At 59.1% G+C, this 23,471-nt stretch overlaps 2 protein-coding genes across 9 annotated transcripts in view; one reads left to right on the forward strand and one right to left on the reverse strand.

Moving 5' to 3' along the window:
- Positions 1 to 3,001: 3,001 nt before the first annotated feature.
- Positions 3,002 to 9,110, forward strand: MFAP2 (microfibril associated protein 2). Its single transcript, XM_032301506.1, has 9 exons — positions 3,002 to 3,088; positions 5,341 to 5,416; positions 6,630 to 6,716; positions 6,890 to 6,916; positions 7,015 to 7,101; positions 7,215 to 7,259; positions 8,007 to 8,094; positions 8,307 to 8,380; positions 8,589 to 9,110. Exons 2-9 carry the CDS (start codon positions 5,380 to 5,382, stop codon positions 8,690 to 8,692), a joined length of 549 nt encoding a protein of 182 aa, XP_032157397.1. The 5' UTR covers positions 3,002 to 3,088; positions 5,341 to 5,379; the 3' UTR covers positions 8,693 to 9,110.
- A 210-nt stretch (positions 9,111 to 9,320) lies between these two features.
- Positions 9,321 to 23,471, reverse strand: part of CROCC (ciliary rootlet coiled-coil, rootletin) — a 48,467-nt gene continuing 34,316 nt past the window's right edge. For all 8 annotated transcript variants that reach the window (XM_032301502.1, XM_032301504.1, XM_032301501.1 and 5 more), the window contains 12 exons: positions 22,038 to 22,205; positions 20,547 to 20,919; positions 16,887 to 17,056; positions 16,655 to 16,775; positions 16,221 to 16,384; positions 14,588 to 14,803; positions 13,697 to 13,921; positions 13,161 to 13,310; positions 12,714 to 12,914; positions 12,384 to 12,515; positions 11,447 to 11,623; positions 9,321 to 10,755 (listed from right to left, as the gene is read on the reverse strand). In XM_032301502.1, the coding sequence (XP_032157393.1) occupies positions 10,669 to 10,755; positions 11,447 to 11,623; positions 12,384 to 12,515; positions 12,714 to 12,914; positions 13,161 to 13,310; positions 13,697 to 13,921; positions 14,588 to 14,803; positions 16,221 to 16,384; positions 16,655 to 16,775; positions 16,887 to 17,056; positions 20,547 to 20,919; positions 22,038 to 22,205 (2,184 nt within the window). In that variant the 3' untranslated portion in view covers positions 9,321 to 10,668. The remainder of the gene's footprint in view (positions 10,756 to 11,446; positions 11,624 to 12,383; positions 12,516 to 12,713; positions 12,915 to 13,160; positions 13,311 to 13,696; positions 13,922 to 14,587; positions 14,804 to 16,220; positions 16,385 to 16,654; positions 16,776 to 16,886; positions 17,057 to 20,546; positions 20,920 to 22,037; positions 22,206 to 23,471) is intronic.

The raw sequence follows: 23,471 nt of genomic DNA on the forward strand, positions 1-23,471 counted from the left end.
GCCTGTCTCCCACGTGGTGCCACGGACTGGGTGTCTGGTGCGGGGAGGCCCCAGTGCGTGTCTGCTCCTGGCACCCCTGACTTTTCAGATTCTGGGCGACCCCCTTCTCGGGGCCTCCGTGTGTTCATCGGACAGACATGGTGTTTCCGGGTTGAGCGCATGCCTGGTGCCCCGTTAATCACCTTGTGTGTGGCGTCCTTCAGTCCTTATCACTAAAGCATCAGTCTCATCCCCATTTTACAGATACAGAAACTGAGGCTTCGAGGCCACACACTTAGTCAGAGGTGGGGCCAGATCACTTGGACTCCAGCATCCAGGCTCCTCCATCCTGTGGGTCAGCAAGAGAAGGGCCATGCCTCCCACAAGTGCCAGTGCCTCCGAGGCTTTTAATGGGGACTGTTCCCTTCTGCCCCCCCACGCCCCAGATCCCGGGACAAGTTTGTGGTCTGATTCCTCTCTCGGATGAAAATCCGGGCTCTGAGCCCACATCTCCCAACCCGAACCACGTGCCCTGTCCCCCGGGGAAGGGTGGGTGCTTCTGACCTCATCCCACCAGTGGGACACTGTCCAAGCCCCACTCTGGAGAGGCAACTTGGTCATCTGGCCTGTCCATGCAGGCAGGGCCAGAGAGAGCAGGAAAGAAAGACTGCTTCCTGCCCTCCGGACACCCCCGCCGAACTTATCGCCGGAAGTCCTGGTGCCAAACCTGGCCTGCCCTCGCAGGAGCTCGGTCAATGTGGAATCAACCCGCAGAGAAGGGATGGGAGGTGTGAAAAAGCAATTTACAGTACGAGGCGTGTCCACAGACATGCACCGAGCATGGCGGTGTCAATCAGCAATAGTTCAGGGTGGTAGGTGCTGGGCAGGGGGAGGCTGGAGGACACCGGGAAACGCCTGGGTTTGAATCCCTGCTCTACCCTTAGCCAATTTAGTCACGCATTTATTGGGCAGTCATGTGCCCGGTACAGGTGCTACCACAATATACTAGAGACTTGGTCTCTGCCTGTGGACAGCGTGTAACCTGGTGGGAGAGGCCAGCAGGGAAGGAGTGAGCCTCCAGGGTCGTGGCAAGAAGAGTACCCACACCCACTACCCCCCTCCTCGCATAGCTGCCACCTCTGCTTGGGTCCTTAGGGCCAGGGGATGGGGGAGAAGCAGCAGAGAGTATCTGGGGGCCAGGACACGAGAGTGGGGAGTTCAGGGGCCTCTGTTTCCTCCTCTTGTTGAGTGAAGGGAACAGCCTTTCTGCAAGGTGGTTTCCCCTCCTCCCCTAGTGGACTCGGGCCTGGCAGCAGCTAAGGGGGGGCAGGGAGAGCTGTGCTGGCCCCCAGGGCCACAGGGCTCCAGGTAACAGAAGTCCCTGCTATTCTGTAATAGACCCTGGAGAGGGGGTGGCAGATACTCATTCATTCATTCATTCATTTATTCCTTTGACAAACCAATGCCAGGGAACAAAGGATGCTTGGGACATACAGAGTTTCTCTCTAATAGGCTTCGGAGTTTAAGGGACAGGCAGTTGTGGGGTGCATGACTGGGGGGCAAGAAGATCCTATGTTCTCCCAGCCAGAGCTGCCACCTCAGGCCGAGGCTCCCCTGGCAAGTCAGGGAAAAGGTCTGCCCCAGAGGCAGGGGCCAGCACTGTCCCCCACCCCAGCCAGTAGGCCCCAGGAGGACTGAGGGTATATTCATTCATTCCCTTAATGTTTACTGAACAGCAGCTCTGCGCCTGGCACTGTGCCTAATGAGCATAAACAGAAGATGGGCAAGAACAGACTTTGTGGCTGTCTTCATGTAGCCCCCAAGCTCCCATGGGAGAGGAGCAGAATTCAAATGGCCACGGACAAAGCGCAATGGGACAGCTATGAGTCACAAAGCAGAAGGTGCTTAGGGGCCGAACAGGAAGAAAAGGAAGGCTCCTCTAAGGAAGGGAGGGTTAGGTCTATCCCCTAGGATTGGGGGGGTGGGCCTCATCAGTGTTGCAGGAGGAAGAAACAGCTTGTGCAAATGTCCTGGGGCAGGCAGAGGAAAGTGTTTAGGGAGAGACGGCCAAAAGGCCATGTGGCTGCTGGGAGACCAGGCAGGGAATGAGGAGGCAGAGCCAGACCAAGATGAAGGGTGGGGTCCTGGGGGTAGGAGGTCACAGGCAAGTTTAGCTTTTTCCCCAGATACCCTGGGAAGCCAGCAACAGGCTTTAAGTAGAAGGGGGCCAGCGTCTGCAGTGGGTCAGGAGGGCAGGGCCCATGTGAGAAGGCCTTGATTAGAGATTATTACAGAGTCCAAGCAAGAGCAAATGGCGGCTTCCCCCACAGTTGGGACCAGTGCGCAGGATCAGTGACTGGGTGCTGAGCTTGGTGCTGGGCTGGGTGCTGGGTTGGGTGCAGGGGTGGGTGCAGGGGCGGGGAGCAAGGAACCCTGAGGGATGGAAGGATGCTGGACCTCTGCCCAGAGGGGGACCTCTTGGAGAGCCAGGCCTGGGAAAGGGTCAGGAGGGATGAATTTGGACTCGGATCTTCCCTGGATCCTTGTTGCTTTGGGGACATTCCTGAGGCCAGGCCTGGTAGCCTATGGTCCATGCACAGACCTCAGTGCTGGTTCTCCAAGCCAGCCCTACCCTGGAGCTGGCTGGGGAGATCCAGAAGGCACAACCAGAGAGGCAGTAGGGAAAGCAGGTCAGGAAGGCTGTCCTGGAAGCGAGGAGAAGCCAGAGGGGACAGCTGCGCGGCTGCGGGTGAATCCCCTTTAGGGGACTCAGTTTCCTCCTCTGTGAAATGGGGTAACACGTCCTCCAAAACCCACCTCACACCAGACCCCAGCCCAGATATGGCGAGGAGATGGGGAAGACGTTCTGCTCACCTGAAGTCTGAGCTGATGTGAGGGTAACCGCCAGGGGCGCCTCCCCCAGGGCCGCCCCAGAAGCGGGCTGGAGCCCCGCGGGCCCGAAAAGCGGACAGAGCTCGCGTTAGGACCCAGCGGCTCCGGGGTTGGAGGGCGGGCGCCGAGCCGTCGGGGGCCCGGAGGGGGGCTCGGAGAGGGCGGAGGGGCGGCTCCGCGGGCGGACTCGGATCGGGCGGCGGAGTGACCCGACCAGGTAGGCGCGGGCCTGGCGCCGGGAGCGGCGGGGGCCACTAAGGGAACCCCGGTGGGGGGTGCTGTGGTGGGGGGCTCCTCAGGACCCCGGTCCTGGGGCCGGCTGCCAGGCTTCCTGAACCCAGGGCCATCTGAGCAGATGCTAAGACGGCACTTGGGGGAGTTGGAGGCGCTTGGAGGGGGGCCCGAGTTTGGGGAAGTTTGGGGGAGCCCGAGTTGGGGCGTCGGGGCGTGGGGGCGGCTCTCCTTTGCCCCGGGAGACTGAACGGCCACGGTAGGGTGGGGGCGTCGGCCGGAGCCGCTGGGCCACAGCCGCGGAGAGACAAAGGGACACCCGAGACCCGGAGGGCGCGGGGAGCCTACATACGAGCTCGGGGCTGATTGTTCCCAGCTGTGCGCGGCCACATCTGGTCCCCCCCCCCCCCCCCCCGCCACTCCGCAACCAGCCTCCTCCCTACCCGGGGAGCATGGGGTTGGGGGGCTCTGAGGAGGCCCCGCTCATCCCCCTCCTGCCCACCGTCACGTGGGGTGGGGTCCCCAGAAGGGGAAGGGGCCTCCTAAGCAGCACTCGGCCTCCCCCACACCCCAGAATCCAAAGTCTAGACAGAGGTGCTTGGAGATATGTTCCCCCCAAGAGGAAGGAGGATCCCTTACTCCCACACCGTTTGCCCCCCACCCCCCGGGGTTGGGGGGTCCCCGCAATAATAAGCCTGGGCCTGAGTGCCAGACCTTCCCTGAGAGGGAGAGTCCATGCAGGAGGCTGAGAGGCCTAGGAGGGATTTGGGGGACAGGCAGCCCCACCCCACTAATAAAGCCCCTTAGGCCCCAGCTCAGGGCCTCCTCCTGAGTGGTGACAGCTCCAACTGGCCTGGCTGCTACCAGTCCGTGGGGATGATGAGGGGCTAGTGAGGCCTTGTGGGGAGTTACCGGGAAAGAGCTCCAGGTATTTCGGTATTTCGGAAAACCCTCGGCAAGAGGCCGAGGGTTTTCAGAACAGGACTGTAGGGAGCCAGAGTACCCTGCCTCTGGGGCAGCTTGAGTCATGGGCCTCATCTCCTCCACCCCACCCCACCCCACCCCAGCAAGGAAGGGGGTGGCCAGTGTATGAGCCAGGCTGGGGGTCCCAGAAGGCTCAGGATTGGGAGGGAAGAGGGACCAATGCCCACGGTTCCTTCCCTCTCCCTAGATGCCCTGGGGCAGGCAGGTGTCCAGTTAGCTGTCTGGAAGAACTCTCTTTGCTGTGGTGGGAGGGGCCCTCCTGGATGGGGGAGCCCTGGACTGTCGCCCAGCACCGCTGGAGAAGGATGACAGTCTAGTCCAGAGACTGCCTCCCACTGAGCCGGGACGGCACATGGGGACCCGTGGACACTGCCAACCCCAGGGTGTGGGCAGACACTGCTGTTCTTGAACTTTAAGAACCAGGGGAAGGCTAAGGACCACTTAGGACCCGCACAACACTTATCATACCGTGCTGGGGGCTCAGAACCCCTGGGCTGGGTGACATCACGGTCCCTTCAGCGCTGCCCTTCCAGGATCCAGAGAAACTCCCCTCAGACTCCACCCTAAGTGCTTCCTGCCGCTGCAGACAAAATAGACCTTAGTCTCGTGAGTCTGTGATGTAGACAGCCAGGTCTTAGGAGGCCCGGAGGCCTGGCAGGAGAGGAATCTTCTGGGGGTGGGAGCCCTGCCCGGGCCTGGCTGCCCTTCGGCCCCTGGGGCCCATGCATGCATGTGGTTTCCTGCAGAGCAAGACACTCAGGGCCCTCTGGCTAATTGGGAACAGGTGGTGGGTTTGGCGGACGCTGCCGAGTCCCTGCTATGATGGTGGCTGAGCGGGCCGGGGTCCCGAAGTTGGACCTGGGGTCAGGGGTTCACATTAGTGTGTGAGACACCAGAAGGCGCTGAGTCAGAAGACGGGCATGGCTGTAGGTTAGGAGAGTGGAGTCAGGCTAGTGGGGGACTAGAAAGTTCCCCCCGGTGAGAAGGGCAGGGTGGGTTCTATGCATTCGCAAGATCAACGCTGGAACAAGGTTGGAGGCCTTGTCCCTTGGGACCTGAACACCTGGTGGGCCACAGGGACAGCAGTTGTTCCTCCGTAGGCCGCTGCCCCCGCCACCACCCGACTCCCGGCCCTCCCTATGCCTGGCTTCTAGTCCGAGTGTCTCCTCCTCCTCCTCCTCTTCTGGGCTAGGTGTGGCCAAGCAGAGGTGGGCTCCTCGGCCATGAGTGAGCTTACCCCTCCTCTTCCTCTAGCTGTCCTGACACCAGCCCAGACGGCCTCAGCTCGGAGCCATGAGAGCTGCCTACCTCTTCCTGCTGTTCTTGCCCGGTGAGTGGCTCCTGGGGCTGGCGGGGATGGGGGGACTCCCCCGGGATGGGCGGAGGGTGGGAGCTGGCAGTGAGCCTTCACTGTGCCCTGTGGCCAGAACTCAGCTCCCTGGGTCACAGGGCCTCCTGACTTCTGGGCCACAAACTAGACAGGCCAACCCCTTCCAAAGTCGGGGGCATCCCATGCCCTCATCCTAACCCCCCGACAGAAGCAGCTGGGCTGGGGCTCTGGAGAGTGGGCACACACCCAGGCACTGGGAGCCTCTGCTTTTCTTCTAATGAGAACTGATGTGTAAGCAGGGAGAAGCACGCAAGGTAGGGAGTCTCTAGGTCTGGGTTCTAGACCCATTTGGGACCCAACCACCCTATATCATCTTGACTGTGGAGTGACCCCCAAGGCCCTGCCAGGTCTAACATTTATTCATTTAACAGATATTTGTTGAGCTCCTACTATGTGCAAGGCATGGGCCTAGACCCTGGGGATACAGTGATGAAGCAGGCAGACACATCCCTGCCTTCGTTGCTGCCCATCTAGGGACGGGAGGCTGCTGTATCAAGTCCCTGTGACAAATGTCAGTGTGCCAAGTGCTATGATGGAAATAAACAGAAGAATGGGATGGAGAGGGTGGCTGGGCCAGTGAAGGCCTCTTGGCAGAACTGAATTTTTAGTTGAGATCTGAAGGAAGAAAAGTTAACCAAGATTGTAGGCCTAGGGAAAGTCAAATGCAAAGGCCCTGGGGCAGACAGGAGGATGCTGAGTTCCAGGAATAGTCAGGAAGCTACGATGGAGGGGACAGCCCAAGTCAGTAAGGTGACTTGGGAACAGGGAGTGTAAGGGCCTTTATGCTTGATGAATGAGTTTGGGTGTAGAATCTTTTTTTTTTTTTTTTTTTTTTTTTTTTTTTAAAGATTTTATTTATTTATTTGACAGAGAGAAATCACAAGTAGATGGAGAGGCAGGCAGAGAGAGAGAGAGGGAAGCAGGCTCCCCGCTGAGCAGAGAGCCCGATGCGGGACTCGATCCCAGGACCCTGAGATCATGACCTGAGCCGAAGGCAGCGGCTTAACCCACTGAGCCACCCAGGTGCCCCTAGAATCTTAAGATCGTACCTGCCTGCCCTTGGGACTTCTACCTATCCTCCCCAGATGTGCCTTGGGGCCCCTGCTGTCCTTCCCTGCTGGGCACCCCTTCATGCTTTGCTTCCTCATGGTAGGCCTGCTGGCTCAGGGCCAATACGACCTAGACCCACTGCCTCCGTTCCCAGACCACGTCCAGTACACCCACTACAGTGACCAGATAGGTAAGGGCCTTGCCCTCCCCGGGTCTCCCCACACCCTGCCAGGGTGTGCCTGACTCAGCTGGGGACCCGGTGGGAAGGAGGTGGGAGTCCTGGGTTTAGTTGTGACCTTCTTGGCCCCTGGGACTGAGAGCTCGCCCAACCCCCGACAATTCCGTATTTGTCTTTGTTCTCAGAGAACGCGGACTACTATGATTATCAAGGTAAAGGCGGGGCGTAGAGCGGGGCAGGTCAGGTGGGTGGGCAGCTGGGTGGGGACTGGAGAGAATGGAGTGGACCCTCTGATCGTCCCCCATCTCAGAGGTGACTCCTCGGCCCCCCGCGGAGCAGTTCCAGTTCCAGTCCCAGCAGCAAGTCCAACAGGAAGTCATCGGGGTCCCCACCGTAGGTAGGCTGCCAGCTCCTGTCAACCGTGGGAGGGGCAGGTCTGTGCTGGGCTGGGGCAGGTCCTCGGGACAGACCCCTCTCAGTGATCTCTGCTGGCCTCTCTCCCAACACCAGCTCCAGGAAACGTGGAGACAGAGCCTACAGAGCCTGGGCCTCTGGGTAAGAGCTTCCCCGACCGCAGGGGAAACGGAGGCACGGCCCCCCAAGCTGGGGTAGAGTGGGGTGCGGTGCTGGTAGGACAGAGACAGCCAGGCCTTTGGCTTTTGCCAGGTAGATGGTAGGGTAGTGGCTTGCAGACGTGCCCCTCCTTTAGGCCAGCAACTCCAGGGCCCCTCGGGCAGCTCTGAGGGGCCCCCTTGCCCCTGGGCTTAGCCGTAGGCTCAGGAAGAGCCCTCTACCCCCCAGACACCGGGAAGGGGAGGATAGCACTGGGCATGGTCATGGCAGGTGATGCCAAGAGGGGAACCAAATCCCCAGCCAGCCAAGCGAGCCCGTGCTGCCCCCACAAGCCTGAGGGAGCCAGGCTTTGAGGGCTGCTCTCCCCCAGCTGAGCTCAGTGTTAGGGTGTGGTCCTGCGAGTCAGCATAGCTCTGGCCCTGTGCTTGGTGTATGCTTCTGCGACCCTGTGCGTGTGGGCGTGGTTGGGTTTGAGCTTCCAGACTTCCAAGTGTGGTTGCAAATCTGTGCCCATATAAATACATTGTATAAAACCCGGCAGCCCCTGGGGGCTCAGCCATGCTATCTGTGCAGCTGTGCATGCCCCTATACGTGTGCGTCCCCGGCCAGAGGGCGCAGGGTGGACCTAGACCCCCATAGGACAGCCAGTCTTGGTGGGCAGTGTTGGGGGCGCACCCCAGCACAGGGTCCCAGGCTGCAGCCGTTCGTCTGATCCCGCCCATCACCCAGACTGCCGGGAGGAACAGTACCCGTGCACCCGCCTCTATTCCATCCACAAGCCTTGTAAACAGTGTCTCAACGAGGTCTGCTTTTACAGGTGAGCACACGCAGGGCAGTGGGGTGGGGAGGCAGGCTGGGCGCAGGGTGGGCGGCAGCACCCAGCCGAGGTAGGACTTGAGGGAAGCACAAATCCTGAAGTTGAACTCGACTCTGGTTGAGCTCTGACCTCAGGGTCAGGATGTGCAGGCTCCCCCCAGTGGGGTTGGGTGACGGTTGGGTGACACCACTGTCCCGGCTCCGTGTCCCCAGCCTCCGCCGCGTGTACGTGGTCAACAGGGAGATCTGTGTCCGCACGGTCTGTGCCCATGAGGAGCTCCTTCGAGGTAGGAAGGCCTGCCCCCCCAGACCCCTCCCTGCTCCGCCCCCAGTGGTTATGAAGCACATGTTCTGTGCCGGGGGTCACTGCTGGGGGACCCTGAGCTCCCTCCCGGCTGCTTAGCCTTGGAACGTTCCCTGCCATGGGGTGGGGGTGGGGCAGTGGTTTTCCATCACCCAGCCTCACCCTGACCCCAGCTCTTTGCCCCACCGCAGCTGACCTGTGTCGGGACAAGTTCTCCAAGTGCGGCGTCATGGCCAGCAGTGGCCTATGTCAGTCTGTGGCGGCCTCCTGTGCCAGGAGCTGCGGGGGCTGCTAGGGTGGACCTGGCAGCCCCGTGCCCTGGACCTTCCTCGGATCCGGGGCCCTCAGGCCCTGCCTGACCTGGTGCTTTTCTCCCCAGCCTCACATTCCTTTTATTCTGTAAAAAGTTAGTGGACTGTGGCCCCGGGGGTTCGTCTCAGGCCCTTCTCCCAGCCTGCGGCCATCCCTGGAACATGAGGCAGGGGGCTCCCCATTGTCCAGTGTTCGCCCCCAGATGAGGGGCATCCCAGGTCTCTCGGTGGGACCAGGGCCTCTGATGTGCCTTTTCAGTCCCTGTGAGGACAGTCCCCCGGCCCCCCAGCCCCTCGAGGTAGGCTATGCCCCTCACCCCAGCTGGTCTGCTTGGGTTTCCTACAGTTCCCGGGCATAGACCACCTTTGTTTTATATAAAATTAAAATTGTTTTACAGAAGATTCGGTCATTTTTTGGTTGGGAGGACAGGGCAGGTGGCCAGCTACCTCCAACACTGCTTGTCCTCATTGAGAGGCTGCCTGGCCCCCTGGGACAACGGACGATTCGGGTGACCTATGGCCTTGCCTCTGCGGTCCCAGTCCTGCCTCCTTGATCACCGGCTTCAGCGGACCCACCCAGAAAGATGGACTGTGACATCTTCCCCACCCAGGGTCTAGGCTGCTTGGTGAGGGCTTGAGTTCCCACATGCAAGCATAAAGGTACGTCTAGGATATAAAGCAGGAGGTCAAGGTAGGTGGACTCAGACCCACCTTTGGGCGGGGAAGGCTGATGGTTAGAGGGTAGAAGTAGGCCAAGGCCTTAGAATGCCTCCCTCTGACCAGCACACGAGGACCCGGCTCCCCCTGTCTGACCAGCACACCCTCCCAACAGGCCTGCGTGGTGGGGCCTGGTAATGTCTCTGTCCAACAGACCAGAAGCCCAGGGGCATCAGTGACCCACCCAGGGTCCACAGCTGGAGGTGGCAGAGCTGGGGCAGAGCCTGACTCCACTGGCCTCCAGGGAGGAGAGGAATGTCTCTTGCCGACCCCGAGTGCCTCGCACACGAACCTCCTCATGACCCCCCTGCAAGGTGTGTGCCCATTTTACACACAAGCAAACCGAGCCTCCGAGAGGTTGTACGGCTTCGCCAGGCTCACTTGCTGGAGCCAGGACAAGACCCCATGGTTTCTCCCAGGCCTGCACTGTCTGGACTGCCTGCCTGTGTCCGGGGACCCCGTCCTGAGGAGGGGCCACAGCACTGTGGCTGGAAGGAGCGTAGTTTGGGTCACAGCCGCATTTGTTGCCTGGGACGGGTGGCACAGGACCCCAGAGCCGTCCCCAGGCCGACAGCCTGGGAGGCTGGGAAGTGCCACAGCCCTTCTCAAGCCTCCCCTTCTCCCTGTGTACCCCTGGCCAGGGGCCTCATCCCTCCTGGCCCAGGCCCCGGTGTCCCCCTCCTGGCCCCTCCAGTCTCTCAGGTGCAGAAGTGAAGAGACACGTCTACACAAACCGTTTTTAGAAAATGAGGTCTCCTTGCTACAAAAAAACACAATAGTTCTGAACCGTTAACACTGTAAAAAGGTATAAAAATACAGGGACTCTGAACTCTGAGGAATTTCCTGACAAACACTCGGAACTAAGGCAGAGAGAGCTCGGGAAAGCTGGGGGAGCCCAGGCTCCCCTCCTCTTGCCCATGAGCCCATGCCCCAGGGCCAGCCAAAGGCAAGAGGGGGTCTCCTTTACCCCGGGCTTCGGCTCAGCCACTCAGAGAGGCTCTGCCAGGACCTGGAGGCTCATCCCAGGGGAGGGACCAAACTGAGGTGGGACCCACGGGTGAGGCCATAAAGCTGCTCCTCGAGTCCCCAGCCTTTGGCCCTCAGCGCTGCCACCTGGCTCCTCCCCACCCCCCACCAAGCTCTGGTGGCCTGGCAGGCCGGGGGCCTGAGCGGACCCTGCAGATGGGGGCTGCGGCCCTGCCCCGGCTGCGGCTGTCCTCTAGGATGCCAACCAGGAAGGGGCTCATTCCCCCGCGGGGCCGGACATGGGGGAGAAGGATGCTGAGCTCCTCCGAAATTCCTGTTCCAACTGTCCCTTCAGTGTGGACACCTGGAGAAGAAAGAGAAGGTGGCGGCGCAGGCCACCAGACTGATGAAGAAGGGGGGGCTGGGAGGATGGGGGGTGGCTGCAGCCAGGACCCCACAAGGGACCCAATCCTGCCTGTTTCAGGAAAAAACGGGTCTCGTGAAGCACCAGGCTGCTTCCTTCCCCTCCCATTCCGTCTCACCGGCAGCCGGCAGCCGGCTGTCTTCTGACCGCTCCTCGCCTCTCCTCAGGAGCCACCCGTCCCCACTCGCATCATGGAGGCAGGCCTGGTACTAGTCCAACTCAGGGGACCCATGATCCAGGCCTGGCCTACCCATGCACAGGTCGGTCGGGGACAGCTGGGAAGAGATCTGCGACCCAAGCTGGCCGGTCAGCATCACCCCCGGGACTTCTGCTGTTGCTCTCAGGGAAAAGGTCCCCTTTTCTCTATGGTGGGTCGTTGGTCGTTGGGATGACCTAGGCTGGGGCTGCTTATGCCACCTGTGCCACCCAGGGGACAGCCACGAGGACAGCAGAGCCACAGCAGGGGGCCGGAGTTCCAGTGACATCACTTGGGCCCGTGCCCGGGCCATGACGGATACCAGCATAGGTCCCCGATCAGACCAGCGACTGCTTCTACCGGAGGTCAGGGCCAGCCCTCCGCTGCTCCTCCCCCTCCTCCCCACTGCCACATCCAGAGGAGGGGCCCGAGTACCTGCTCCTCCAGGCCCCGCACCCGCTGCCGGTGGGCCCGCTCCCGCGCCTCCAGCGTGCGCTCTGTCTGCACCTGGGCACTGCGCAGGCGCTCCACCTCCTGCTGCAGCTCCCGCTGCTGCTGCTCCTCGGCCTCCAGCCGGGCCGGGCTCTGGGCCTCCAGGGCTCCCACCTGGGCCTGTGGTAGCGGCAGCTGGTCAGGGGTCTGGCCCTGTGCACGTGTGCCGTGTGCGCGTGCAAAGGGCTGTCAGGCACCTCCCGGAACCTAAAGGCCCCTCGGGGCAAAGTCAGTGCAGGCAGGGGGTGCAGGAGAAACCCTTGTTTGTATCCCATGTTCCTGGCCCACCTGGTCTGCAAATCTTGGGTCAGGGTACCTAGTGAGCCCCGCTGACAGGTGTGCACCCATGCACGCGTGCACACACACAGATGTAGTCAGAGACAGACCCACACGCACACAGAGGCACAAAAGCAAGCACGTAAACACTTACCGTGTTCACATGGATGCACACATATGTGCAAAAGCCCAACACTCCTACATACATCTACAGACAGGAAGACATCTGTACAGAAAGACACACACACACGTAAAACACATTCCTAATACTTCACTTGCCATGTCCGTGCACAAGACTCAGGAGACATGCACGAGAATACTCCCAGGCACACTCACACCTCTACATGCCCAGAGCACACACACAGGCTCACATACTAACTGGCATGTCTTTTCTCTCCACGCTGGGAGGATCCCTCCCTCCGGGCCCTGGCTCTGGGCTGGCCCCTCCAAGGGTCCGGACTCAGGGGGTTATGGAGGCTGAGAAGCCTGGGCCGGCTGAGCCATCAGCAGCTCCTGGGCTGGTTCGGCACTCAGGCCGAGGGCAGGGTGGGAGGTGGGGCCCAGGTCCAGGGCTCGGGAGAGAGAGGGTGGCCAGGGGCTGAACCTCCAGCAGCTGGATCTGCTTCTGGGCCTCAGCCAGCTCCAGCTCGGCCCCCGTGAGCGTGCGGTCCAGGCGGCCCCTCTCCGCATTCAGCCGCACTGTGTCCTCGTGGCTACGAAGCTTCTCGCGCTCCACCTGCACAGGGAGAGCAGGAGGGCATCAGGGGGCCCCGGGAAGGAGGGAGGGAGGTCCCACGAAGAGGGAAGGGCCCAGGAAGAGGGGTCAGGCTAGAGGCAGCAAGATCAGCGGCCGGGGGCAGGGGGCACACAGCCAAAATCAACCCCAGCTAGGACCCAGAGGAAGGCAGGGGAGGGCCCCGGAGGCTCAGCCCACCTTGTCCAGCATCCTCTTGAGGGCCAGGCGGTCCTTCTCCAGGCGCAGCGCTGACCGCTCCACCTCCCGCTTCTCGACCTCCAGCTGGCCGAGGGCGCCCTGCAGGCCGTCCAGGCGCTCCTGCAGTAGCCGCCGCTCGTCCCGCAGCTTCTGGACCGTGTGCAGGGCCGCAGCCTCAGCCTCCTGGCGCTGCCGCAACACCTGAAAAAGCCAGCAAGCCCCCAGTGCGGCCAAGCCTCCCGAAGCCCGTCAGACAGCTATCAGCTGAGGCCGCCTCTCCGGGCCTCAGCTTCTGCATCTGTGTAATGGGGGCGGGGGCTGAAGGAACCACGCTTCCCCACGGGAGGCTGAGCCAAGGTCAGGGATGAGGTTGGGATAAGGAAGGCCCCACCCCATCCGGAGGGCTTCAGCATCCTGGGGACAGAAGGGGCCCATCCCGGCCCTCACCTCCTGGAGCTGTTGCAGCTGGCCCTCCGCCTCCGCCCGCTGCAGCTCCAGGTCCGCCAGCTCGCCCCGCATCGTCTGCACCTGCTCGGCCAGGGAGCTGCTCTGCTTGCGTGCCTCGGATAACGCCTGACGGGCGGCTTCCAGCCGTTCCTGGGGGACAGGGGCAGGTGTACCAGGAGGGAGCAAAGACTCCCCTCTGCTCTGTACCTCTGGGTCAGGGTCACAGCCCATAAAACAGCTCCAAAATCTTATCTGGAGGGCGAGGCAGATGGCAGCCCTGGCCCATGGACCTACATAAGGTGGGGACCCCTCAAACCCCAGCTCTGTCCCATCAACCCTGCCTCTGGGTCCCTGTAAGCTTCAATGAGTACTTATTCTCTTACTGCCCCACCCCCGCTCCAAGCTTCACTGACTGGCTCCCTAGGGTTCCCAACTGATGGCCCCAGTGGCTGGCTCTCTGTCAGGGTCCCTCCAAGCCTGCCCTTGATAGCAAACTCCCACTGAGCCCACCCCAAGCCAGGCCCCGGAATCCGTACTTGGAGCACTTGGCGGTCATGTTCGCAAGCAGTGAGGGCCTTCTGCAGGTGCAGATTCTTGTCCTGGGTGCTGGTAAGGCTGGCATTATTCTGGGCCAAGGCTTCGGTCAGGCCCTGCACCTTGTTACGCAAGGCCCCCTCGCTCTCCTCCACCTTGACCAGAGCCCCACTCAGCCGATCCACTGTCAGCTGCAGGGTCCCTGCCTTCACCTCACTGTCTGCCACCTGGCAGGAGGACACAGAGGACAGTAAGGTAGCTCTGCTCTCACCAAGGCCTCCTGCAAGGACGCTGAACCCAAGCCAAGCCCCTCCCACTCTGCCTCGGCTTTCATCACTGATGCTCATTGTTTCCACGTGCTCCCACTGGCTCAGCCCACTGCAACCAGGGCCCCGGCCCCCTGCTGCTTAACGTCCCTCACCTGGAGTGCCACCCACCTGGTTGTCTCAGACCCCACCGTCTCCTCCCTGCTATAGAAGAGAAAGAATAACCACCACAGCCTCCACAACCTGGAAATGTTCTGAGTTCTTGACTTTGGCAGGTGACCGTGCAGGGCTAGCAGAGTTCCTGAACATTCTAGAGCTGAGCTTCCCGGCAGCCAAGGCAGAAAGGGACACGAGTGGAATCTATATCTCTAACTTGTCCCACCTGCTTCCTAGGCAGGAAACAGACTTCTTAGACACTGTTGCGAGAGTCTCACACTCTAATTTTGTCTGTTTCTTATTAGTTATGTTGACCTTGGGTGATGAGGTCACCTCTGAACCCGTCTGTCTGTCCATGAAATGAGGAGGAGGCTTGCCTCACAGGGCTGTTGGGAGTATTACGTGGTCCCTGTGAAGCATCTGGCGCTGGGCCTGCGGACGAGAAGCCTCCAGGCGGAGGTGGGGACCCACCTGTCTCTGCAGGGAGTCTACCCGGTCCTGCAGGGCCTGGGCCTGGGCCTCACGGTCACTCAGGCCCAGGCGGCTGCGCTGCAGCTCCCCCTCGAGCGAGCGCCGCTGCAGCTCCAGCTTGATGGTGCGGCTCTCGGAGGCGTCCAGCACCTCCTTCAGGCGCCGCTTGTCGCTCTCCAGCTTCACCTCATTGGCCTTCATCTTGCTGATCTTCTCCTGGGGGTGCGGAGGGGTCAGGCCCCGGCTGCCCGGCCGCCCCACACCCCCAATCCCTGCAAGACCCGTAGGAGAAAGTGGGGAGCAGCCTTGAGGCGGCTGGTCCAACCACTCCCTGTGTGACCTGGGGCCAGCCAGTGACCCTCCTGAGGCCTCAGTCAACCCACATGTTTGTAGGATGTGTTGCCCTGAAAATCGGAGCACGTTCTGGTTTGGGCTGGGTGTACCAGGCTTTGTGATCCAGAATTCTCTTTTTCCGCTCTGTGGCCCTATTTCAAATATGTATAGTGGGAGACTGCACTGCCTGGGGAGGAGTACCACAAAGTATTCACAGAGCCCTGGGGAGGACGGAGGGAGGGTAAAAATGCAGATTCCAGGGCGACCCTGCTCTGCTGCCTCACTCCCCAGAGGCCCAGAAGCTGCAACTGTGGGACCTGAGCAGAGCCGGGGAGGAGCCCTGGGCCCCACCTGGTTTTAGGGGATGGTGTTCTTCCCCTCGCTTGGGGTCAGACAATAAAGGAAACTTGAGAAGTGGGGACAGGACAGGAAGACAGACGGGGGCCCTTCCATTGCTATTCCCATCGCGTTACATCCGACACAACCCTGCCCTGTGCCCGGCCCCTCTGCCGCCGTGCTCAGAGCCCCGATGCAGCCATGTCTGGGCCCGGCAGCCCCACGCTGGCCCCTGCCCAGCTTTGTTCCTGGCCTCCTCCTGCGGCCCCTGTGGCTGGGCCCAAGGCCAGAGCTGGAACCACAGACATAACAATCCAGCTCAAACTTGACCTGGAGCCAGAGGCAGGGGGTGGGCTGTGGGGGCAAGGCTGGAGGGCTAGGGAGTGAGCGGGGAAGGAGTGAGGGGATCTGTGGCTGGGAGAAAGGCTCAAGGCTTTGGTGGCCTGGACAGTCACTACCAGGGCCAGGGCGTCCTGCCCCAGACACACACACACACACACACACACACACACACACACACATGTACGCAGATGACCCCCAAACACAGAAAAACCCCAGAGCACCACTTGTATGGCTATACAGAGGAAAAAGAAATGGTCCCCCGAACACCATACGTTAAGACCCTTCAAGCATCATCTCCAGGAGACAATGGCTGCTCTCCCCCATTTACAGAGGAAGAAAGTGAGAGAGGGCAGGCAAGCTGCCGGACCAGGACTAGAATCCGGGTTTTTCTCCATCGGGCTCAAAAGCCCAGGACTCTTCTTCTACAGCCTAGGGACCCCTGGGAGGAAGGGGAGTGCGGAAGCTGAACGTGCTTCTGGGCAGAGTCCCAGGCTGGTCATGTTCACATTCATGGGCGCCGGGACCCAGGCTGACAGCAACAGAGAGGCACAGTAGGACCCCTAGCCGCAGCGGAAGTGCGCACGGACTCCCCCTGCCCCTGTGGCCCTCGGCTCCTGCCTACCTGGCTGGCCCGGAGCTCACTCTCCGTGGCCTGCAGGCTCCTCTCCAGGGCAGCCACCTGGTCCAGGGCGGCCCGGCGCTCCCGCTCGCTGCGCCGCACACTCTCCTCCTGCTCCGCCAGCTGTGCCTGTGCCCTGCTCAGCCGGCCGTCCACACCTCGCCGGGCTGCGGACCCCCAGCCCCGTCAGGCCTGGCCCGGCCGCCAGACGCCTGGCCTGCCCGCCCCCCAACCCACCACAGGGCCCTCAGGGGTCTGCCAGTCTGGACACATGGAGTGGAGCTGACCAGAGAGGGCACCCCAAAGGAGACAGTTCCCCAACTCAGGTCAGGTGGCCAGGGCTGGGACGCAGGAATGGTTCGGGCCAATCCCACAGGTCCCACTGTGGCTGCTAAGAGCAGAGAGAGCAGAGCAAGGACCCAGGGGTGGACACTTACCTTCTTCACTCTCGGCCACAGCCTTCTGCAGCTGCCTCACCCGTGACGTCGCGTTGTCCCTCTCGGCCTCCATCTCGGCCAGCTGGCGACTCAGGGTGCTCATCTGGGCCTGAAGCTCATCCTGAGGCCCCAGCGTCCGGGGGAAGGGAAGATCTTGGTTCTGACAACCCGAAGCATCCCGCAGGACCCCGGGCACCTGGTTCCCTCTCCAGCCGCTCACACCCAGCCTCACCCGTTGTCTCTGCGCACTCCGTAGCTCCTGCAGGAAATCCCGGAGGGCCCCCCGCACAGCCTCAGGGTCCAGGTCTGGGGATGCCGGGGAGGTGGCAGGTCCTGGGGATGGTGGCTCAGACCCAGGGCTGTGTTCCAAGGGGCTGGGGCTGTAGAGCCCTTCGCCACTTCCTAGGGGAGAGGCACGCTTAGCAGTGCGGGAGCCCTGGCCTCTCCTGCCTGGAAGGGCTCTGCGGGCTCTGCGTGCACCGCCTCACTCACCTTGCCGCACCCAGCAGCTCACATGAGCTTCCTGCACTATGCTGGGGCTCTCCCCCTTTTGCGGAACCCTTCCCAGCCCCCATGGCCCTCAGAATAAGACCCAACTTCCTTGCCACCACACAGAGGCCCTGCTGCTCACCCCAGTACGGCGTTCTCACTTTTACAAGCCATCCATTCCACATCACCCTCACGTCCCAAGTTCTAGAACATTCCCTCTTCCTGTCTCTCCCCCTGGCTTCTCTCTGCCTGGCCCATTCCTTTAGGCTTGCTCCCCAGAGGTGTCCCCAAGCCCAGGCTGGGTTGGGGTGAGCTCATCACCCCCTCATAAGGCACCTAGATCTGCTCCCCCACCCAGACCAGGAGCACTGCGAGGGCTGCACCCCCAGGACCCAGTCCAAAGGTGGACACTCCACCTCTGCAACATCTCCCTGCAGCGCAGGCACCAGGCTCTTCTGGCACCCTCGTCCACCTTCACGATAATTCTCTGAGGAGGACCAACGTCCCCCCTGCATAGGCTGGACAGGCTCAAAGCAGTTAAGGAATTTGGTCACAAAGCTGGGACGATCCCAAGCTGAGATGAGGAACCAGGTAAAGCCCTATTTCCAGGCAGAAAGATGAACTCTTGCTTTAAGAGGCGGGAGGGGCAGTGCGCACAGAGACAGGGTGGCACCTGGAGGCCAACCGCGGAACTGCAGGGCAGGGGGTCAGCCTGCCCCCAGCATCCTCTTGCCTCTGCTTCCATTGATATAATAAAATATAATTAATTTTTGTATGTTAACCTTGTTTCCAGCAACCTTACTAAAGTTTCTTATTTGTTCTAATAACTGATTGTAGCTTTCCTATATTTTCTACATAAAAAAATCATGTGATCAGTAAATAGTGGCAAGTTTGTTTCTCCCTTCCTAAACCTTACCATGGTAATTCTATGTTTCTTACCATAATGTGCTGGCTAGGACCTCTGAGACTTCCTGAACAATATTAAATAGAAGGATTAAATGTACTATTTGCTATAGGGTTTTGAAGATCTAGTTTATCAGTTAAGGAAATCTTTTTCTAGTTTTCCCAGAGTTTGGATCATAATTGGATGTTGTATTTTATCAGATGCTTTTTCTGCAGCTATTTTGATGGGCTTTCTAACCATCTTTAAGTGTACAGGTCAGTGGCATCAATTATATTCACATCGTTGTATGTCTATCATCACTGTTTCCAAATCTTCTCAATCACCCCTATTTGGGGTTGAACTATGTCCCCCCAAAATTAATAGGCTGAAGTTCTAACCCCCGGTACCTGAGAATGTGAATTTACTTGGGAGTAGGGTTGTTGCAGATGTAATTAGTTAAGACGAGGTCCTGGTGGAGTAGGGTGGGCCCCTGATCCAGCATGACCAGTGTCCTAATATGGAGGGGAAATCTGGACACACACACAAGGCCACCATGTGAAGGCTGGAGTTCTGCTGCCACATGCCTAGGAACTACAGGCAGCTAGGAGGCCTGAAACAGACCCTTCCCTAGCGACTTCAGAGGGCGCACGGCCTGGCCAACACCTTGATCTCAGGCTTCTGACCTCCAGAATCATGAAACACATATTTCTGTTGCCTAAGACACTCAGTTCACGGGGTGCCTGGGTGGCTCAGTGGGTTAAGCCTCTGCCTTCGGCTCAGGTCATGATCCCAGGGTCCTGGAATCAAGCCCCACATTGGGCTCTCTGCTCAGCGGGGCGCCTGCCTCCCCTTCTCTCTCTGCCTGCCTCTCTGCCTACTTGTGATCTCTGTCTGTCAAATAAATAAAATCTTTAAAAAAAAAAAGACACTCAGTTCACAGTACTTTGTTTTGGCCAAGCAAATGAATGTGCACAACCTCAAACAGAAACTTGGTACTCACTAAGCAATAACTCCCAATTCTCCCCTTCTCCCCGGGGACCCCAAATCTACTATCTCTATGAAATGTGTCTTTTTGAAGCATTTCATATAAGCTGAATCAGACTAAACTTGCCCTCTTGTGACTGGCTTCTTTCACTTAGCATAATGTCAAGACTCATCCATGTTGTAACATGTGTCAGAATGTCATTGTCTTTTTCAGAGAGAGAGTGCGAGCAGTGGGGAGTGGGGGTGGCAGTGAGGGGCAGAGAGGGACACAGAGAATCCCAAGCAGACTCTGCTCAACACGGGGTCCCATGCAGGGCTTGATCTCGTGACTGTGAGATCATGACCTGAGCCGAAAACAACAGTCTAACGTTTAACTGACTTGAGCCACCCAGGCACCCCCGGCATTGCTTTTTAAAGCTGAATAACGTTCCTCTGTATGGATACACCACATTTTGTTTATCCGTTCATCTGTCGATGGAGACACTGGCCGATTCCACCCTTTGGCTACCGTGAATAATGCTGCTACGGGCGCACACGTACCCATTCCAGTTCCCTTTTTCAGTTCTTTGGGTTATAACCTAGGGGTGGAACTGTGCGGGTCGACGGTAATCCTACATTTTCTGAGGAACTGCCAACTATCTTCTATGGCAGGTAAAAGTACATTCTCACTAGCAACGTCCCTTGATATATTTGTCCTTACAGATTCGGAGCCCTTACTACCACCCAGAACATTATTTCATTTATATACCGCATTTACTGTCTGCGGTTCTCATCCCTAGACTGCAAACTCCGTAAGAGCAGAAATGCTAGTTGTTCTGTCTACTGCTCCGTCCAGTGGTATTCAGCACATAGTAGTTGCTTAAGAAATACTGAGTAACTGAATGAATGTGATCCTGGGGCTATATCTGTGCTTTTGAAGAGGCAACCACTCAGTATCCCAGAGTCAACTGCCGGCAGGGCTAAGAGAGTGCTGGTTCTATTCTAGGCCCTAGGAATCAAGATTAGGTCAGGCAGAGACCAGGTGGATGCTGACATTCCCAGGGTCCCTGGGAGCAAATGGGACTGGAAGGATGTCTGACGAAGTTGCTGGAAGGGCTCGCAGGCTAAGTGTGTATCTGTCTGGCTGTGATGTTGTGGTTGTGATGTCACAAGCCTAGAATGGAGGTGTGTCAAGTTAGGGGTGGGAGACTGCGGAGGATGGGGTGCTGATGGGGAGACGGTGAGCATCGATTCTATTAGATGGAGCCTCAAAGACTCGGAATCAGGAGCCTTAAGACGCATCACCATCACCCCCTTGAAGCAACAAAGGGAGCACAAATCAGCAAAGGGATGGAACTTCAGGCTCCCCAAAGGGAAGGAAAATGACCTGGGGGCGGGATTGAGACTCAGCGTCCAGGAGAGGTGCAGCCCCGCCCCCAACGGACTCTTGGGTGGGGCCGAACTAGACCGGGGTGTGGCCAGAGGCGGAGACACCACAAGACACACACACCCCCGCCCCCCGCCCAACTTTCCCTCTGCCCTCTGCTCTCTGCTCACCTCCAGCCGGCGCACTCCGGGCCGGGGAGCCGGGCGAGGGTACCGGGGCTGGGCTGGGGGAGCGCCCAAGGCCCAGGCCCCGGCGCAGAGCTGAGCGCAGGCTGCCCAGCTGGGCCTCGGCTGCGCGCCGCTGCGCCTCCACGCGGGCCAGCTCGGCCTCCAAGCCTTGAGCCCGACCTTCCGCCGCGCTTAGCCGCAGCCCCAGCTCCGCGGACTCGGCCCGCGCCGCCTCCAGCTTCAGCTCCAGGCTGCGGGCGTGGTCCAGCTGCTGCTTTTCAGCGCTGCGCGCCTCCTCCAGGGAGCCCAGCAGGCCTCGCTCTCGGGCCCGGAACTCGCCCTCTTGCTCCTGCAGCTTCCTCTGGGCCCCCTGGACCTGTAACAGGCAAGGCCGAGATGTGGGGGTCAGCAGGGCCTCCCCCACCCGGCACCCTGCCTCCCAGGTCCAGCCTGGAGCCCACCCCCCCCCCAAAAGCGGCTTGCACAACCCCTGGTTTTTAGTGGTCCCCACCCAGGCAGGATGTGCAGGAACAACCCTGGGAGTGTGGGAGTTAACTGCCAGAATTTTTCTCTTCCTTCTGTGTATATGCCTTGTAATACACAGTTTCTTAGCAATAAACTAACAGCCAACACTTGGCTTATCAGTGCCAGGCACTAAACACTTTGCAAAAAACTCCAATTACCACTGTGAATCATCCCCGTTTTACAAATGAGGAAACTGAGGCATACAGCAGTTGTATAACTTAACGGAAGGCCACACAGCTACTAAGTTGAGAGCCAGGATTCAAAGCCAGGCACCCAGGCTCCACAGACTTTTCTTTTAACTATGAGCTCGTACTGCCTCTCTGTGCACATAATTTATCAATAAATCACACAACAGGGCATGTACTAAAAAATTATTTTCTGATGGAGTGCATGGTCACACACAGAGCACTCTGGTTTAGGGAATAAGTCAACCCCTCATGGTCATGAGTTTCACTAGAAGCCACCATTTACGGAGGACCTGGAAGCCAGGACCTATGCCAGGGCCCCCATCCCATGAATGCTCTGAAGCACAGAGAGGTCAAGTGACTTAGTCAAGGTCAGACAGTAGGTTCACTACAGGGAAATAGTCAGAAAAGCAGAACGGAAAAAGCGCAGGCTTTGGAGTCAGACAGACCTCGGTAGCAGTGTGCCTAAGCGTCTGGGTGTCTGTGTAAAATGGGAGTAAGCATACCTATCTCCTGAGGCAGCTGGGAGATTCAAACCCAGTTACAGAGCTCCCCCTCATTTCCCCACCCCCTGCTACACAGTTCTCGCAGTTGTTATTACTATTACACCTGGGGAAGAATTTCCAAGAGTGGGGGACAGGGACAAGTCCTAAGCAGGGATCTCTCAGAGTGACTCCAGCACCGGAGTCCCCACCTACTCCTTGTTGATGGGAGGAAGCACAGGGCACCTCCACTGTCTCCTAAGACCCTCCCCATCCACACAGCCCGCGCCCATCCGAGGTACCTCCTGCCGCATGGCCTCCAAGTTGGCCTCGCCCTTCAGTAGCTTCTGTCGGAGGCCCAGGGCCTCCCGCCGGCCCTCCTTTTCTGCCTGCTCGCCCAGCGTCAGGCGACCCTGCAACTCCACCAGCTCCCGGCCCAGCCTGGCGTTCTCACTGTCCAGCATCTTCATCTGTGAGAGACAGCAGACACAGGGAGGACCTCGGACCCATTCTCAGCATCCACAAGCCCTTCTAGCCCAGCATACTGACAGCCTGTTCAACTCTGCCCCATACTTTGCCTGGCCCAGGCCTGGGGGGCACTCAAGACCCAGTGCTCTAAGGACACAAACACCACACCACCTCAGATCCACTAGGAACCTGCCCCAGGTAACTTCACCAAGCTCCAGCCATGCCTGGCACCTGGGCACCGAGGACCTCCACTGACCACCTCATCATAACCACTCACCGTGGGGAGGGGCGGACCCCCATCAGAAGAGGAACTCTGGAAGGCAGGAGGCCCCTTTCTCTGCAGGGATGCCTGAGTTTTATGGTGTACTTGCCACGTGTCCACCCCTGTTCTAAGCACTTCAACTGTACGAACTCATTTCATCTTCACACAATTCTATACGGGCAAGTACTAACATTATCCTTATTGAACACACAAGAAAACTAAAGCTCAGAGAAGAGAAGCGACTTGTCCAAAGTCACACAGCTCACAAGCAGCAGACTGGGAGTCAATCTCAGACAAGCAGAATGCAGAGGTAAGTTCTAAGCAACTATTTCTCCAGAGGAACAGGTGGGGAGTCAGGCCCGGAGTGAAGGGAACAGAGATCATGTGGTAGCACCTAAAGCCCCCAGCGAGAGCCTGGCGCACACACATGCCTTCCTTTCGGGGACTCCCATGGCTTTCCGGGACTCCCACCGAGCAGGAAGGGGGCTGAAAGGATGGCGGGGGCGCTGGCGGGGATGAAGAGGACTTGGCTGTCAGGCCTTGCTAGCTCTGGGCAAGGTAGAACGGAGGAGCCCACTGGGACCATCGCCTGTTCTGCAAGTCTTCTGGGAAGGCCTGAGCCAAGGATCATTTTTATATTTTTAAATAGTTGGAAATGGCTTGTTTTTATATGGCTGGAAGAAAACCAAAGAGGAACAACATTTCTTACATGTGAAAAATGATATAAAACTCGAATTTGGGGGACACCTGGGTGGCTCAGCTGGTTGAGCGGCTGCCTTCGGCTCAGGTCGTGATCCCAGCGTCCTGGGATCGAGTCCCGCATCGGGCTCCTTGCTCAGCAGGGAGCCTGCTTCTCCCTCTGCCTACACTCTGTCTGCTTGTGCTCACTCTCGCTCCTCTCTCTCTCTGACAAATAAATAAATAAAATCTTAAAAAAAAAAAAAAAACCCGAATTTTGGTGTCCAGACACAAAGTCGGAATGGACCGCATGCCCACACATCTCTGT

The sequence above is a fragment of the Mustela erminea genome, chromosome 10 (genome assembly GCF_009829155.1).
Source record: "Mustela erminea isolate mMusErm1 chromosome 10, mMusErm1.Pri, whole genome shotgun sequence".
Classification (NCBI taxonomy): domain Eukaryota; kingdom Metazoa; phylum Chordata; class Mammalia; order Carnivora; family Mustelidae; genus Mustela; species Mustela erminea.

Excerpts from the sequence above, each read along its gene's own strand:
- MFAP2 (XM_032301506.1), top strand. The coding sequence starts at position 5,380 with ATGAGAGCTGCCTACCTCTTCCTGCTGTTCTTGCCCG. Across the intron at positions 5,417-6,629 it reads CTTCCTGCTGTTCTTGCCCG|GCCTGCTGGCTCAGGGCCAA; the intron begins GTGAGTGGCTCC and ends TCCTCATGGTAG. Across the intron at positions 6,917-7,014 it reads GGACTACTATGATTATCAAG|AGGTGACTCCTCGGCCCCCC; the intron begins GTAAAGGCGGGG and ends CCCCCATCTCAG.